The 15300-nt window shown below is 43.1% G+C and overlaps 2 protein-coding genes across 2 annotated transcripts in view; one reads left to right on the top strand and one right to left on the bottom strand.

Annotated features, from left to right (window-relative positions):
• The window catches only part of lrwd1 (leucine-rich repeats and WD repeat domain containing 1), a 23643-nt gene extending 8343 nt beyond the window's left edge, over window positions 1-15300 (bottom strand). The window contains exons 1-5 of the mRNA XM_077504067.1: window positions 15231-15300; window positions 10085-10231; window positions 6411-6510; window positions 4834-4961; window positions 4616-4738 (exon numbers count right to left, since the gene is read on the bottom strand). The gene's annotated coding sequence lies outside the window, so the exon portion shown is untranslated. The remainder of the gene's footprint in view (window positions 1-4615; window positions 4739-4833; window positions 4962-6410; window positions 6511-10084; window positions 10232-15230) is intronic.
• LOC144005760 (E3 ubiquitin-protein ligase CBL-like) lies at window positions 385-14033 on the top strand. Its single transcript, XM_077504064.1, has 15 exons — window positions 385-975; window positions 2889-3136; window positions 4604-4750; window positions 4851-5007; window positions 5503-5624; window positions 5707-5844; window positions 7283-7370; window positions 7457-7588; window positions 7660-7872; window positions 8951-9067; window positions 9162-9454; window positions 9541-9711; window positions 10097-10194; window positions 10292-10480; window positions 11420-14033. Exons 1-15 carry the CDS (start codon window positions 832-834, stop codon window positions 11758-11760), a joined length of 2598 nt encoding a protein of 865 aa, XP_077360190.1. The 5' UTR covers window positions 385-831; the 3' UTR covers window positions 11761-14033.

Raw genomic sequence — 15300 nt, 5'->3', positions numbered from 1 at the left:
TGATTCATTTGAAGTCATACAAACGTGACTATTTATAACCTCCAAACGTCATATTTGCATTACTCTTGTTTACTTTTCATTTTTCATTAAGGAGTACTTTTACTTTAGGAGTGTTTTTTGTTTTGTTTGTTTTTTTAAACATGTAAGTAGAGTGTGAGTAAATTTCCCTCCTCTTCTTACAGCTTACTAATGCAGTAAGTCTTTTTTTTTCTTTTTTTTTTTAAAGTAATTTGGTTTGTTTTCACCTCAAAATTACATTATTAAAATGTAATAAAACATGACGTAAAATGAAAAGCGGTGATATTGTTGTGTCTTTCTACGTGACAAGTTTTTTTTTTTTATTTTATTTTGGAGGTGTCAACCGGATATCCGCGTCTGGTCGGGCTTTGCTGGCTGGCTGACTTCTCGTCGGCTGCAAACTGCTCCTGGGTCTCAACCTGCTTGTTGATCGCCCCGCGCGGCCGATTATCACAGCCGCCAGTTTATTATTAGCTCGGCTGGCACCGCGGGGCGGCTTCGACTCGACGGCTCACGTCGTCGCGAAGCGGCCGACAGCGCGCGTTTATGTGCGAGTTCGGAACGCCGAGAGGCTTTTTCTCCCCCCCACTCCAATGTAGCTCGCGAGCTAGCAGCGTCGCGATCGCATCGTTTACACTGCGCCTTTTTTCTTCCCCTTTCTTTGTGTTCTTTTTTTTCCCCCCTTCTCCCGCGAGCTTGCCGGTTGAGCGTCGTGGTACGGATAGAGTCGAACAAGGGAGTCAAGATTGAGGATTCATCCCGAGGCTGTCAAGCGGGCTCACCCCCCTCCACCCCCGGTCACCGAGCGAATTAATGGCCGGAAATCCGAGGAGGGGCGCGGGTCTCATCGGCTTGATGAAGGACGCCTTTCAGCCCCACCAGCAGCCCCTGCAGCCCCACCAGCCCGCCGTGGTGGACAAGAAAATGGTGGAGAAATGCTGGAAGCTCATGGATAAGGTAACTAACCATCGTTTCTTGTCGGGGTTTAAACATTGGCCTCGGCTTAATTTAAACTGTCACTTCCCTCTTAACGATTTTCAAACGTGACTAGTGATGAAGCCAACGAACCCGATCATCTCCCAAATTGTCTGCCACTGTTCACCAGTTTTAATTCAATAAAACTTCGCATGGTCGCATCAAAAAATAGTTTTGATGAGGTTGTAAACAAACCCAAATCAAACGGAAAAAAATAAAAATCTTCCTTCTGGAGAATTTCAAAATCAAACGAAAACTCAAACCTTTGTCACGACAATTGTCGACACATCTGGTTAATGTTAAGCTCAGTGAGCAGAGATGTTCAATACCACTTTTGTATTATTCATTCTTTGTACCAGGATTCATTTATTTAAAAGCACAAGTTATTAAATTATTTTTGTAAAACGTTCGTTGTTTTATTTTGTACAAATGAGTTAGTATAATATCATTTATCAGTAATAGATGTGATACAAATGTTTATTTTTGGGGAGTGGTGACTATTTGTGATTTTCTATTACCAAAATGGGGGGGTTGACATCACCAAGGTCCAACATGAAACACTAATGACACCTCGTGGCAGAAAATGACCTCAACACAAATGTGATTCAATTTTTCACTCCTATTCTCACGATTACTCACTAGTGTTCTTTAGTATATCTTTTTAACTTCAAATAAATAACTATAATAGAGATAGACTAATGTTTTTTTCGGGGCCGATTATTAGTAATCAAGGATGCCGATAACCGATATTTGGAGCCGATATTCATTTTCACTAAAAAGGGAAAATATTAGCTTCAAAATTTGGCAAAAATACAAACTCCAGCTGCAACTTTTAGGGTTAGTAAAATATTGGGAGGTTTTTATTTTTTTATATATTTTTTTAAATCTTAGTCAATAGACATCTTTTTAAAAATCTAACAAGTTCCGGGATCTCACAGGGGCAGTAGCATGTTTTCAGAAGTTAAATAAAAACACTTGTTTTCTCCACCAAATAAAGTTTTTTTTTTTTTTTTAATGGATCTATAACGTCGGCCATATGATTTTTCAAAATGGCCGATGCCGATATTTCTCAAAATGCTGAATATTGGCGCCGATAATCGGTCTATCCCTACTTTATAATTACTTACTATAAAATGACTATCACTGAATAAAAAGATACATGCCAATTTGTATTTGGAAACCATATTTGTCTGTCTTTATGTTAATAGGAATATGAAAAACTTGCTAAATATATTACTGTACATTTAGAACAGATATAAAGTGCGATTATGTTGCAATTAGGTTACGATTAAAAATTGTAATCGACTTGCAAGGGCGCGCAGTTTTGACCGTTGAAAATGGCCGTATTTACATTTATTTCCCACTGGACCGTATAATAAGGTGAAACTAATTGAAAGCGTTGGCGACACTTTTAATGAGCAGACGACCTACTTTTGAAACGCCGCAGATCACGATTCATATGAAGAAAGCATGTGATGGATTAGGGAGCTTTGACAACAAGCTGCTCATTTGACTCGCAAATTGTTGCAAAACCTAATAAATACCTTGATTTATGAATTTTTATAATGTGTTTCTAATAAGAAAAATAGCACTCTCGAGTATTGTTTAAAAAAAAACATACATGCACAGAATTAATGTGAAAAATTAAGACGTTTCTACATGTTTAATACCTTGGCCACTAGGGGGGGGAATATAATGGAAACATATCTAATACACAAAGAAGAGTTGCCTGTGAGTATTATTGTCTGTCCACACGTTGCTATAACTACCGCAACGTTGAAGCTAGTTGTGTTAGCCCGCCTATGATGTTTCGCAATGCGAGTTAGCATTAAGCTAGCGGACTGTTTGCTTTCAGTTTTTTTTTTGTTATAAGTGAAGTTGTCCGTCCCGTCCAGGTGGTGCGCTTGTGCCAGAACCCCAAGGTGGCGCTGAAGAACAGCCCGCCGTACATCCTGGACCTGCTGCCCGACACCTACCAGCACCTGCGCACCATCCTGTCGCGCTACGAGAGCCGCATGGACATGCTGGGCGAGAACGAATACTTCCGCGTGGTCATGGACAACCTGACCAACAAGACCAAGCAGACCATGAGCCTGTTTAAGGAGGCCAAGGAGAGGATGTACGAGGAGAACTCGCAGCCCAGGTGAGAGTTGTTTACGTCCATTTTGTCATAAAGTAACAATCTTTTTACATTTCTGCTCCATTTGTTCCAAAAACTTTTTCAAGGTTAGCCTAGGGATGCTTGATTATGTAGAAAATATTAATCAAGATTATGTTGGTCATAATTGAAATTATGAATAGGACGATTATTTATTTATTGGTACAAAACAAGAAAAAGTTTTAAAAAATATTAAGACAAATAAAATTTGAACTTTTTTTTTTTTTTTTTTAAACAAAGAGGTCTATTGACAAAGATTTTCTTTAATGCCAATAATTAACGAATCCATTCTTAAAAAATTTCACAAATTTAAAAGCTGGAGTTTTGTTTTTGTTTTTTTTTTCAAAATTTGATGCCAATGTTTTCGGCTCCAAATATCGTTTCTTGGCATCCTTGACTATTAATAATTGGTAATCTCTACTAATTATGCAAGTTCCTTTTGGCTAAAACAAAATGTATTAAATTTGTTATTTTAAAATAAAATTAAAAGGTGCAAATGTGTACATTTAAACAACTCAAAATTAGTATATATATATATATATATATATATATATATATATATATATATATATATATATATATATATATATATATATATATATATATATATATATATTAAACGTTTATGCTCATTTTGTAATTGTGCAGTGTAATAATTGAAACTGTAATTGAATTTCGATTAACTGCATTGCCCTCGGTTAGCCTATGACCACGTTTGAAGTAAGCCAAACGAACCCAGTGGTGACTGAGTAACAAAAGCTCTCTCATGAACATGCAAATTACGGCTAAGTATTGAGAGAAGAAAAAAAAAAAAAGAAAAAAAAGGTGCCTGAAGTGCACTCGTCAGATATTTATTTGCATATTCCAGTTTTAGCACGGCTGACAGTTTATTACACCTTTCTGAATAGTTACTCATATATTTGTTCACAGAGCAAATAATGGAAATTAAGTTTAATTAATTTGTTCCAAAAGTGGCAAGATGTAACGTATAAAAAAGTTAATCAATTTTGGGCATTTTTTTTTTAAATAATTAGAAGATTTCACAGATAAATTACATCCATATATATGCTGTTCACTGTAAAAAAAAATAAAAAATCTCAATATTACCGGCAAATTATTTGTTGCAATAGGGTCTGATTCAGGAACATTATTGCGCTTTGAGTGACATTTGGATATAAAATCAACATAAAAAGCAAAACACGTGATGACGTCAAGTTTTCCATGAGAGTGTCGCAATGCAGCGAGCAGCCAATCTGGGATCAAGATCTCAGATGAACACATCCACTTCCCTCTTTGTCCTCAACGTGATTACAGAGCGAAAGTCTGTCCTTCCTCCTCAACCAGGTCATGTGATTTCTATCGTTGCCCTATACGCCGACCTCGGTTTGTTTTTGAAAGAGTCCACAACGCGCCATCAAGCCGGTGTCCCGTCTTGCCCTCCCCCCTTTTCAGGCGAAACCTCACCAAGCTGTCGCTCATCTTCAGTCACATGCTCGCCGAGCTCAAAGCCATCTTCCCCAACGGCCTGTTCCAGGGCGACAACTTCCGCATCACCAAAGCCGACGCCGCCGAGTTCTGGAGGCGCTCCTTCGGGGACAAGTGAGTTTTGCGTCACATAACACACACAAAAAAAAAAAAAAAAACGCAGCACGTGTCCCGCCTGGCCAACGCCTGCGACTGACCGTGTCTTGCGGCGCAGGACCATCGTGCCGTGGAGGACGTTCCGCCAGGCGCTGCACGAGTTCCACCCCATCAGCTCGGGCCTGGAGGCCATGGCGCTCAAGTCCACCATCGATCTGACCTGCAACGACTACATCTCCGTCTTTGAGTTCGACATCTTCACCAGGCTCTTCCAGGTCAGACGGGAAGACGATAGGAATTTTGGAGGTCGATTCCCATATTTGGCAGAATAAAATGCAGATAACTGATTCATGATAAAAGATATGAATTACAGGCAGAACATTTGACTGATTTACAATGCCGTACTTTGTCCTTTTTTTTCTTTTTTTTTACTTTGGAACAGCGATAAATCCCTTTTTTTTCTCGATTTTATTTATTTATAATGGATGCTACTTTGTTTCGCATCTTTCTTGAGGCTTTTTCACACTGCACTTAGCAACGCGCACCTCGAGCGGTTGTCATGGTGACGTCAGAGTGATTTTTCAGAATGCCACATTTTGTGAACACTGTGCAATATTATCGAAGATTTGCGCGACGTGGAGATGCCATCTATAATGGCAATTAGATTCCCGGGTGCCCGGCTGAGAGGACGCTCCACAGTGTTGTGTGCGTCCATCTTGATGTTGCCTCATTTTTTTTTTTTTTCCGTTGACGTGCATGTTTGTGTGTAGCCGTGGTCGTCTCTGTTGAGGAACTGGAACAGTCTAGCGGTCACGCACCCGGGCTACATGGCCTTCCTGACCTATGACGAGGTCAAGGCTCGTCTGCACAGGTTCATCCACAAGCCCGGCAGGTGAGAACTTGACTATCCATATACGACGTTGTCGTGAAATTTGACAAACACGACGCGCGTTCGATCCCGTTTGCTTCCTCAGCTACATCTTCAGGCTGAGCTGCACGCGTCTGGGCCAGTGGGCCATCGGCTACGTGACGGCGGACGGCAACATCCTGCAGACCATCCCTCACAACAAGCCTCTGTTCCAAGCGCTCATCGACGGCTACAGAGAGGGATTGTGAGTCGGGCTGCTTGATTTGACACGGTCGTTGTCATTGTGCAAAGTCAAAAAGACATCAAATCGGACCATGGGCGCTAAGCACCGAATGGGAGTCAAGTAATTAGCCGAACGCCGGCCTTTTCCATTTGACCTAATTCGGCACGAAATGTGTCAACAAACGAGCTGGCGGTAAACCGCAAGTGTGGAGAACAAGTAGCCCCTTTTACGTCCGCTGCTAAAGCTGGGGATTTTTCCGCCTTTTTTTTTTTTTTTTCTCCGCTTCACTGTAACAACCACGCTGACCATCAGCCCGCTAATATTCCACATTCGTACGTACTTAAGAGGCACAATTGTAAAACTGCAGCATCTAAATTATCACAGACAATCCTGCATATCAGCCTTTTTTCACACTGAGCCCCAAAATAACAGATTGAATAACACATTGACTTAGTTATTCGAAAAAAGTAACTTTACGTAACCCAACGTGATTTCGACAGTGTTAACCAGAGCAACAAACAATTTATCATCATCGGCCATCTTTGTTGTTTACATTCTCTTTGCATGTTTTGAGATCGGACACTGACCTGTATATATGACGGGATAGCCGATAGCCCGTACACGCCAGTGCAAGCCGTTGAAGTCACAGGGCGGCCATCTTGCTCCTCCCACCTCGCGAGCAGACTACTGTATAAACCACAGTGTATACGTACAAATGAGACTTATCCAGCTCGTAGGCAGTTAGTATAAGGCCCTTTGTGCTGGGGTGGTCGCCATTTTTTAACAAGTTAAAATAATAATAATAATAATAATAAGTGGATGGTATGTGCTGCTTTGAAGACTTTCTTTTATCGCTCAGTTCCTTAGACCCCAATATTATTAGCCTATTGGCTATCCAGTCACACATTCAGATCAGTGGATTTGTCCCACCTTCCTCGAATGAAGCAGAAGTCTGCTGAGCTTCTTCTTCATGTATTTAGTTAATAGTATACTGCCCCTGGTGGCTAAGCCACACATGGCAGAAGGAGCAGCACAATTATTGCACATTATTTTGTAGTACAATACTCTCGTGTTATCTTTCTTACTAAGAAATACGATTTTTGTTGGCAATTTTGGGAAGGCTGTAAAGCAGGGGTGGCGAGATCCGGTCCTCGAGGGCCGGAGTCCTGCAGGTTTTATAGATTTCCCTACTCAAAGTGCAGCTGATTCCAATTAACAGGCTCGTTATCAGGTTTCTGCAGAGCTTGCTGATGAGCTGATCATGAATCAGCTGTGTTGAAGAAGGGAAATATCCAAAACCTGCAGGACTGCGGCCCTCGAGGACCGGATCTCGCCACCCCTGCTGTAAAGGATTAATCGTATTTCCATTCATTTCAATGGAGAAAGTTAGAAAATACATTTGAAAGTCAAGCTAAAAGTGCCGTTTGGGATGATTGGCGTTGGCGTGTGTATTCTGCAGCTACCTATTCCCAGATGGCCGTGCACAGAACCCAGACCTCACAGGCCTGTGTGAACCTTCCCCACAAGACCACATCAAGGTTACCCAGGTTGGTGCCTGTCCCCAACGCGGGCGACTCTCACGCACGCGCATGCCACTCACGGTGCCCAACGTGCGTTGTTTTTGTTTTTTTAGGAGCAGTACGAGTTGTACTGCGAGATGGGCTCCACGTTCCAGCTGTGCAAGATCTGCGCTGAGAACGACAAGGACGTCAAGATCGAGCCGTGCCGACACCTCATGTGCACTTCCTGTCTGACCGCCTGGCAGGTGAGAGACGCCGCCTACTGAAAACCGACGCCCCACCCACAAACGTGTCACGCGTCTGTGTGTGATGACAGGATTCCGAAGGTCAGGGCTGCCCCTTCTGCCGGTGCGAGATTAAGGGTACCGAGCCCATCGTGGTGGACCCCTTCCACCCGAAAGCCAGCGGGGGGGCTTTCGCCGGCTTCCAGGCAGGAGCCGGCCGGGCCGAGGCGGCCGCCAACGACGAGGACGACGACGAGCGTCTGGAGGACCAGAACCTCGTCATGAGCAGGCTGGCCTGCAGCAAGGTACCCTCACAGTCCACGCTGCCACATTAACTCATTCACTGCCAGCCCACTAAAAAATGGATCTTTGACGTGTATAGCCGTCAATGGCACTGAATGAGTTAATCACGTCTTAGAATTTCGATTAATCATCTAATCAAAAAGGCTTTTTCAACATTTTTTTTTGAAGAACACCTGTTGTGTGTTAATTCTTTCTACATTTATGAGCACATCTTGAACATTTTTTGATCCACTGCACACTCGCTCATCCTTCTTTAATTTTAATCAGTTAATTATTTAAAAAATTAGATTTTTTAAAAATAAATTTCCTCCATAAAACAATAACAGATCATTTTAAATGAAGACATATCCCAATATAGTATTTTATCATAAAATTGCATGAAGTTTTCTGCTTCTAATTTATATTTCCTGTAAAACGGCCACAAGGGGGTGTAAGAGTACACATACTTTGACATATATATATATTTTTTTTAAACAAAAATCAGCGCTGTCAAGTGGTTATTTTTTATAACCATTAACTCATTCACTGCCAGCCCAGTAAAAATGGATCTTTGACGTGTATAGCCGTCAATGGCACTGAATGAGTTAAGGGGGCGGCATTTTCACTGCAGGGGTCGGCAAACTGTTGTGCTCAGGGGCTTCATTGGATTGGAATTACAAATCAATAAATGTAGTGCTGTGCTGCCATCTTGGGCCCAAGGAACTATGTTGAACTAAGCTGAAGCTTTTTTTGGGGGGGGGGGGGGGGGGGGGGCAAGGGATGTCACAGTAATGTGAGGAGCTTTGTTTTAGGCAAAAGTAGTACTTTGCCACCATCTTGTGATATTTGGGCAATAAATTGTTTTTAAGCTAGGGAACTTCACTCAGACCAAAGTATTAGTTTCCATCATCTTGTATCATTTTGGGGTCTCATAACTATGTTGAGGTAAGTTGAAGAGCTTCAATTAGACAAAAGTAGTACTTCGCTGCCATGTTGTGGCATCTACAGGTATTTATAAACTTTTCGTGGGGGGTATTTTTGCTATTTGCAGAGGAGCCCTGTATGCTGTAAGCACACTTGATATGGAATGTGTTTGTGTAGGTGGAGCGTCCGGCATCTCCAGTGTCCCAGCTGCCTCCGGTGCCGCCCCGGCTGGACCTCCTTCAGCAGAGACCCACAAACTCACACAGCCAGCTGGTCCAAGGAGCCTGCGCTAAGGTCTCGTTTAAGTCTCCGAAACGAGGACAAAAAATAACATTTGGACTGCTGCAAGCACTCATTAGCTTTGCCCGGAATTCTTCTGCCACCCCAGATGGTGGCCACACACAGGGACAAGCCCCTCCCACTGCCCCCGGCGCTGCGAGAGCTCCCGCCGCCGCCTCCCCCGGAGCGCCCCCTCCTGGCGGCGCCCGACTCGCGGCTCCAGAGGAGACCCCTGCCCTCCACTCCCGACACGCCCGCATGGGCCGCCAACTACATGGTGCCGCGGCCCGTCTGCAAGGCGCCCGCTGCCGCCGCCGCCCTGCCCGCCACGCCTCAAAGCGGCGGCGCCGAGGCAAGCAAAACACAGGCGGCCACCAACGCCATCTACTGCCTTGCTGCCAGGTATGCCGTTTTTTTTTTTTTTTTTCCTCTTCCTTGTCCGCTGTAACCGAGGGCAAACTGAGTTTTTTGGATTTGCGTGCGTTCAGGTCGCTGCCAACGTCGGCCGTGTCCAGCAGGGAGAAGTTGCCCACCGACTGCGAGGAGAACGAGTACATGAGTCCCACTTCCTTGCCGGCATCGGGCGCCCCGTGGATCATCACCGGCTCCTTGGTGCCACCGCCACCTCCCAGCCAGGCAAACCACCACAACGACCTCGGGTGATTAGTCCTTTGACGTCATGTTCGTTTGATTCGACTGCATACAAAAAGCACTTTTTTTTTTTTTTTTTTTTTTTTTAGCCACAAGTTGGCGCTAAAGCCTTGGTTAGAGGAAGGGTCATTTTACTGATATTTTGTATTTATTATGCAGTACACCTTTTAGCCACATGGTGGCCTTCAAGTCAAGTCATCTTTATTTATATAGCGCTTTCAATCTTTTTAAAATTGATTATCCTATCAATTATTCAGTTGAATAATTGCCCCATAATTAATTTTATTTTTTTTACATTTCGTTAATCCACTAAAGGTTGAACATGAGTTGAATTGAGTGGATATGACGACTAAATATTTAAAAACCCATTTTGTTGCTGACCTGCGCTTCCAGCGGCGACGGCGTAGACGTGGACTCTGCGGACCCTCAGGTGTACGAGGCCATGTGCAACATCCAGGCCCAGGCCGCATCGTCGGACGCCGTCGATCACGGTACCTCACCACGCAGCATCACCGGCGTTCTCTGGTGCTGGAAAAGAAGAAGTCAAGTCAACGTAGTCTTTTATTTGCATTCTTGTGTTTGTTTCAGAGCGTCCTCCGCACTCCTCCTCGGCGGTCTACCAGGCCAAGCCCACGGACGGCTCCTTGGAGGACTCGTACGAGTACGACTGCCCTCGCCCGATGGCCCCCCCGGCGCCCGCCAGGCGGGTTCTGGCGGACGTCAACGGCCCCTCCAAAGCCTTCAGTACGCTGAGCATCGACGGAGCCGTAGAAGCCAGTACGTGACGCCATCAACGGCATCGCATTCACTTCCCGTTTGTGTGTGTTCCTCATATCACCGACGGCAACGGTGGCATCAAATTGACTTTTACTTCCTGTTTCTATTTTTTCCGCTGCACGTTTAGGCGGCAAGGATGTCACCACATTCACTTTTGTCCTTCGTTTTTTTTTCCCCCCCGCTGGCCGTTCAGACGGCGGCAATGATAGCATCACATTCATTTACCCCCTTTTTCTATTTTTTCCGCTGCCCGTTTAGGCGGCAAGGGTGTCAACACATTGACTTTTATGTCCTTTTTCTATTTTTCCCGCTGCCTGTTTAGACGGCAATGATGGCATCGCATTCATTTACCTCCTGTTTCTATTTGTTACGCATCCCAATGAGTCGTAGTAGTAGTGGTAGTGGTTTTAAATTAAGCTTTTTCCTGCAGCCTGTTCAGCTGTCCACAATACACATTCAGTTTTACCTCGTTTGTTCCCGCTCTGTATAAGCGTCAATGTTTGTATAGCATTCGCTTTTACTTCCTGTTTCTGATTATTCTGCATCCTGTTGAGGCGTCACTGCTGACGTTCAGTTTTATTACCCGTTTCTATTTGTTCTTCAGTCCTTTTTGGAGCCATTTATAGCATCACTTCAGTTTTATTGCCCGATTTATTTATTTTTTCCTTCTGCAGCCCGATTTAGCCACCAGCGATAGTATTACATTCACTTTTACTTGTTCTGCAACCCGTTGAGGCGGCAATAATGCCGTCACCTTCAGTTTTAATACCCTTTTAAATGTTTTTCCACAGCCTAATTATGCACCAGCTATAGCATCACATTCAGTTTTACATTGTGAAGCCCGTTTAGGCTGCAACAATATTAAACGTGACACTCAGCAAAGCTAAATGAAGTATGGCAGTGGCACGTAATTTATTTATTTATTTATTGCCAACGCAGGTTTGTACGCAGCTGGCCTGGACCCCGAGCGGCCGCCCAAGCCCCTCCCGCGCCGCGCCAACTCGGACCGGCGGGTTCGGCCGCCGCCGCACCGCGAGCCTCCCTCGGCCTCGCCGGAGCAGCCGCCGCCCCGGCCTTCCTCCTCGCACACGCCTCCGCCGCCGCCGCCGCCCTCGGCCGGCGTGGCGCTGAGCGGCGAAATCGAGTGCCTGATGTCGCAGGGCTATTCCATCCAGGACATCCAGAAGGCGCTGTTGATCGCCAGGAACAACCTGGAGACGGCCAAGAACATCCTCCGAGAGTTTGTGTCCGTGCCGTCGGCCGCGCACATCGCCACATAAGTCCCCCGTCGCGGCCCATCCCCCCCCTCCGTCCGCCTCGTGCCATCGGTCGCCCGCGAACCTTTTCATGCTTAATTTCCTCCACGGAAACCCCCCCGAAAGCCTTCAAATGTTCGTTAACTCTTTGACTGCCACACGTTATCCAAAAAACAACCTAGACAGTGCCAGCTGATTTTGAGCATTTTAACTCATCTTTCGAGGTAAACGGAATATTGTGAACTTTTACTACATAAACATGGTAGGTCACAAATGAAAGATCACGTTCCATTCTTTCATTAGAAAAAAAAAAAAAGTTTATTTCTACCTTATTTTGTTCTTTAGTAATCACCATTTGAAAATTGGTCATTTGAGTGACGTTGAGCGAAAATTTTGTGAAACATTTTCTCCACAACAGTGACTTTTTTTGTGTTTAGTGATGCTCTGTGAAGATTTAATGTGACAAAAGGCTTTGATCGTTCACGTCATCCTTGAAAACTTTCTATTTCATCAGATTCCGTTATGTTTCATTGTAATTCTATACGCCGGCAGCCCATTGAAAAGAGATACAATGCTGCCATCTGCTGGCCATAGTTAGTGGGTGTTTTTGATTCCACAACACATTGACCAGGCAGCATTTCAATTTTGTTTGATTTAAGAAGAAAAAAAACAAAACAAAACACATAGTTGACGTAATTTTACGTTTATGGCGGCATACGTCGTGATTTTACTCATCGTTATTATACGTTTTTGGCGGTCAAAGAGTTAAAGCGTACGCCGTTAAACACTCGAAGGGACCATTTTGACTCAATGTGACGCCAACGCTAGCTGCTAGCCGCTTGTGTCGTACTATTGTGTGGCCACGTTTCCTAATAATAATAATAATGATGAATTCGTGCAGGTTGACTGTGGTTCTACACAGGGATGGGCATTTGGAGCTAAATCGTAGCATTTTTATTATTATTTTTTTTTAGCATGTTTCCGCAGCCCATTTAGGCACGCAGAAACAAAAGTGTCATGTTGACTTTTCTATTTGTTCTTCAGCCTGTTCGGTGGCAACGACAGCATGTTTACTGCCTGTTTGTTTTTTCCACAGCCCATTTTAGGCATCAACAATAGTATCGGCTTCACTTTTGCATCATTTCTATTTTTTCTGCAACCCATTTACGCAACAACCATAGCACGTCAATGACTTATAACCCCCCTTATAATTTTCTCCGTAGCCCATTTAAGCGTCAACGATATCACGTCCAGGTTTACAATCTTTTGGGTGTTCCGCAGCCCGTTTAGGCGCCCAACAATAGCATTGACTTCACTTTTGCATTCTTGTTGTTCTTTCAGCCAGTTAGGCAGCAGTTGCTTCCACGACATTCTTATGCAGCCCATTGAGGCAGCAAAGATGGCATCACATGCACTTTTATGTCCTGTTTGCCCATCCCTAGTTCCACCCGTCGACTCAGTTCTGTGACGAGTTTGACGTTTGAAGCGCTAAAGCCACGCAGGCGTTCCGCACGCGCCTCAAGTTTCTCGCAACTTTGAACCGTTTCCGACTTAAAAAAAAAAAAAAAAAAAAAGCTCCAACAAAGCAACAGAGACGCTTTATTACCCGCTCGCAAACACATTCCAAGTCCCCCCGATGAGCGTTTGGGCGGATGGATCACGTTCTGTAAATGTGCCTTTTGGCAGGTTTGCTCGCCATTTTGGAAGACTTTTCTTTCTCCAGTAGTCACGGATGGTATTAATATGAAAAGAGATTAACACTCCAATACTTTGAAATGCTAGTACTAAAGAATTGTTGTCTTGGGACTGATGTAACAAAATGTGGTAGCACATTGACATAAGGTTATGATATGTCACATGTTTAAGGCCTTAAAGGAGGACTTTTGAAGGTGGTACATTTTTATTTGGGAGCTCCACTCGAGGGACCTTGCATGATTGATGATGAGCTCCACGTCTTGACACTTTGACGCACCTGTCTCTTTAAAGAAAGACACGCCCACTCCTCGCTTTCTGTCGTTCGATTGGCCAGCTCCAACAAGCTTCATTTACAAGGCAGGAAACGTCCTGTTTAAAATGGACGCTTAAATATATGTACGCTTTAAAGAAAAAAAAAGAAAAAATTTAACTCGCCTTTTTTTGACAACTCGCCTACTAAAATATTTGTCGCTGCTTTGTCGTCATATGTAAATATGATTTATTTATTGTCTTTTTAATTATCTTCAGCGTTCGTTGTGTTGCCATGTTTTCATGCCCAAGCCATTAAGATTTTTAATTAAACAGTATTTTCTTTAAAAATCTTTGTGTGTTTAGTCACTGATATATTGTTTCATTTTATGCATATTATAGACTTAAGATGCATACTCTATTCATATGGATTTTTTTTTTTTTTGCCAAAATGGACTTTTACATAAATCTGTCATAAAATTCATTGTTATATATTTTAGATAATCATACATTATTTTATACATTAATTATATTAGTAATATATGCATTTCAAATATAAACAATGATACCACTTGCATTATGACGTCACTATGGATGAAATTGCGCCCCCAGTTTACAACTACTGCACTACCGTTCATACGGTAGTGACGTATCACAAATTCGTACGTTTCTCGGATACTTAAAAATTATAGTAATAATTAAGCAATGTGGATAAACACACACAGATCATATAGTAAAAATAATAATACCAATAGCTGTAACTGTCGGTATGGTGTCGTATGTTATGACTGTCATATTAAAAAAAAAAAAAAAAAAAACGACAGTCGTGTTCAGTGGAATCTCCGTCATTGCCACAAGAGGGCAGCAGAAACCAGGTGAATTCGTGAGGGATAATGAAAACGGATTGTCAAGCATGTTATATAAATTAACTTTGTATCGACTTTGCGATCCTGGCGCTCTTCTTGACACCAAAACATCTTGCTTTTATTTATGAACTGTTCTACCCCCCCAAGTTTTCAGTAAAGCGAATTTTACAGGAGCTGCTGTAGCCGCAAAGCATGAAAACCAAAAGAGTGAACCAAATAAAATTGGAAGCAAGAATAATGAAGTAAGTAAGGAATGTTGGTGGGGGGTTCATTAGCCAAGAACTCCACGTTGTTTTGAGTCGACTAATAATAAACAACCAGGCTCGTACGACTGCTAATTATGTGCCTGTTACTATTTACAGTGAACACGAGCCATCCCGTGACGCTTGTTCACTTCGAAGTTGCTCTCTTTTTATTTATTTTTTCTCTCTCTCTTCAGAAAATACTGTCAAGTGAATTGACGTCATAAAACTTCATTAAAAGTATGGGGGTTTTTTGTATAGTTTTACGGATGGCCTTCTCAATAAACATTAGCATCAAATATTAGCATTAAGCTCGTAGGGGCATTAAGTGAAAATTATAACCAAAGATGCGACCGACTCCTTCCACTCATTATCCCTTAATGTTAACTATTAACTTTAAACTGTCAACATTATCAATATGGAACAGTTGAACTCAACTTACGTGACTTGTTTGACCAACATTAATCGGTTCTGCCAACTAGCGTCATTTCTGTACTGGACGTTCATTGTCC

The sequence above is a fragment of the Festucalex cinctus genome, chromosome 18, assembly GCF_051991245.1.
Source record: "Festucalex cinctus isolate MCC-2025b chromosome 18, RoL_Fcin_1.0, whole genome shotgun sequence".
NCBI classification, from domain to species: Eukaryota; Metazoa; Chordata; class Actinopteri; order Syngnathiformes; family Syngnathidae; genus Festucalex; species Festucalex cinctus.
This window is presented reverse-complemented; position numbering and strand designations above follow the sequence as displayed.

What these genes read in the sequence shown, in the direction of transcription:
- LOC144005760 (XM_077504064.1), top strand. Translation starts at nt 832, where the DNA reads ATGGCCGGAAATCCGAGGAGGGGCGCGGGTCTCATCGGCTTGATGAAG. An exon ending in GCTGGAAGCTCATGGATAAG is followed by an intron (nt 976 to 2,888) that starts GTAACTAACCAT and finishes CGTCCCGTCCAG; the next exon opens with GTGGTGCGCTTGTGCCAGAA. An exon ending in GCAGGCTGGCCTGCAGCAAG is followed by an intron (nt 7,873 to 8,950) that starts GTACCCTCACAG and finishes GTGTTTGTGTAG; the next exon opens with GTGGAGCGTCCGGCATCTCC.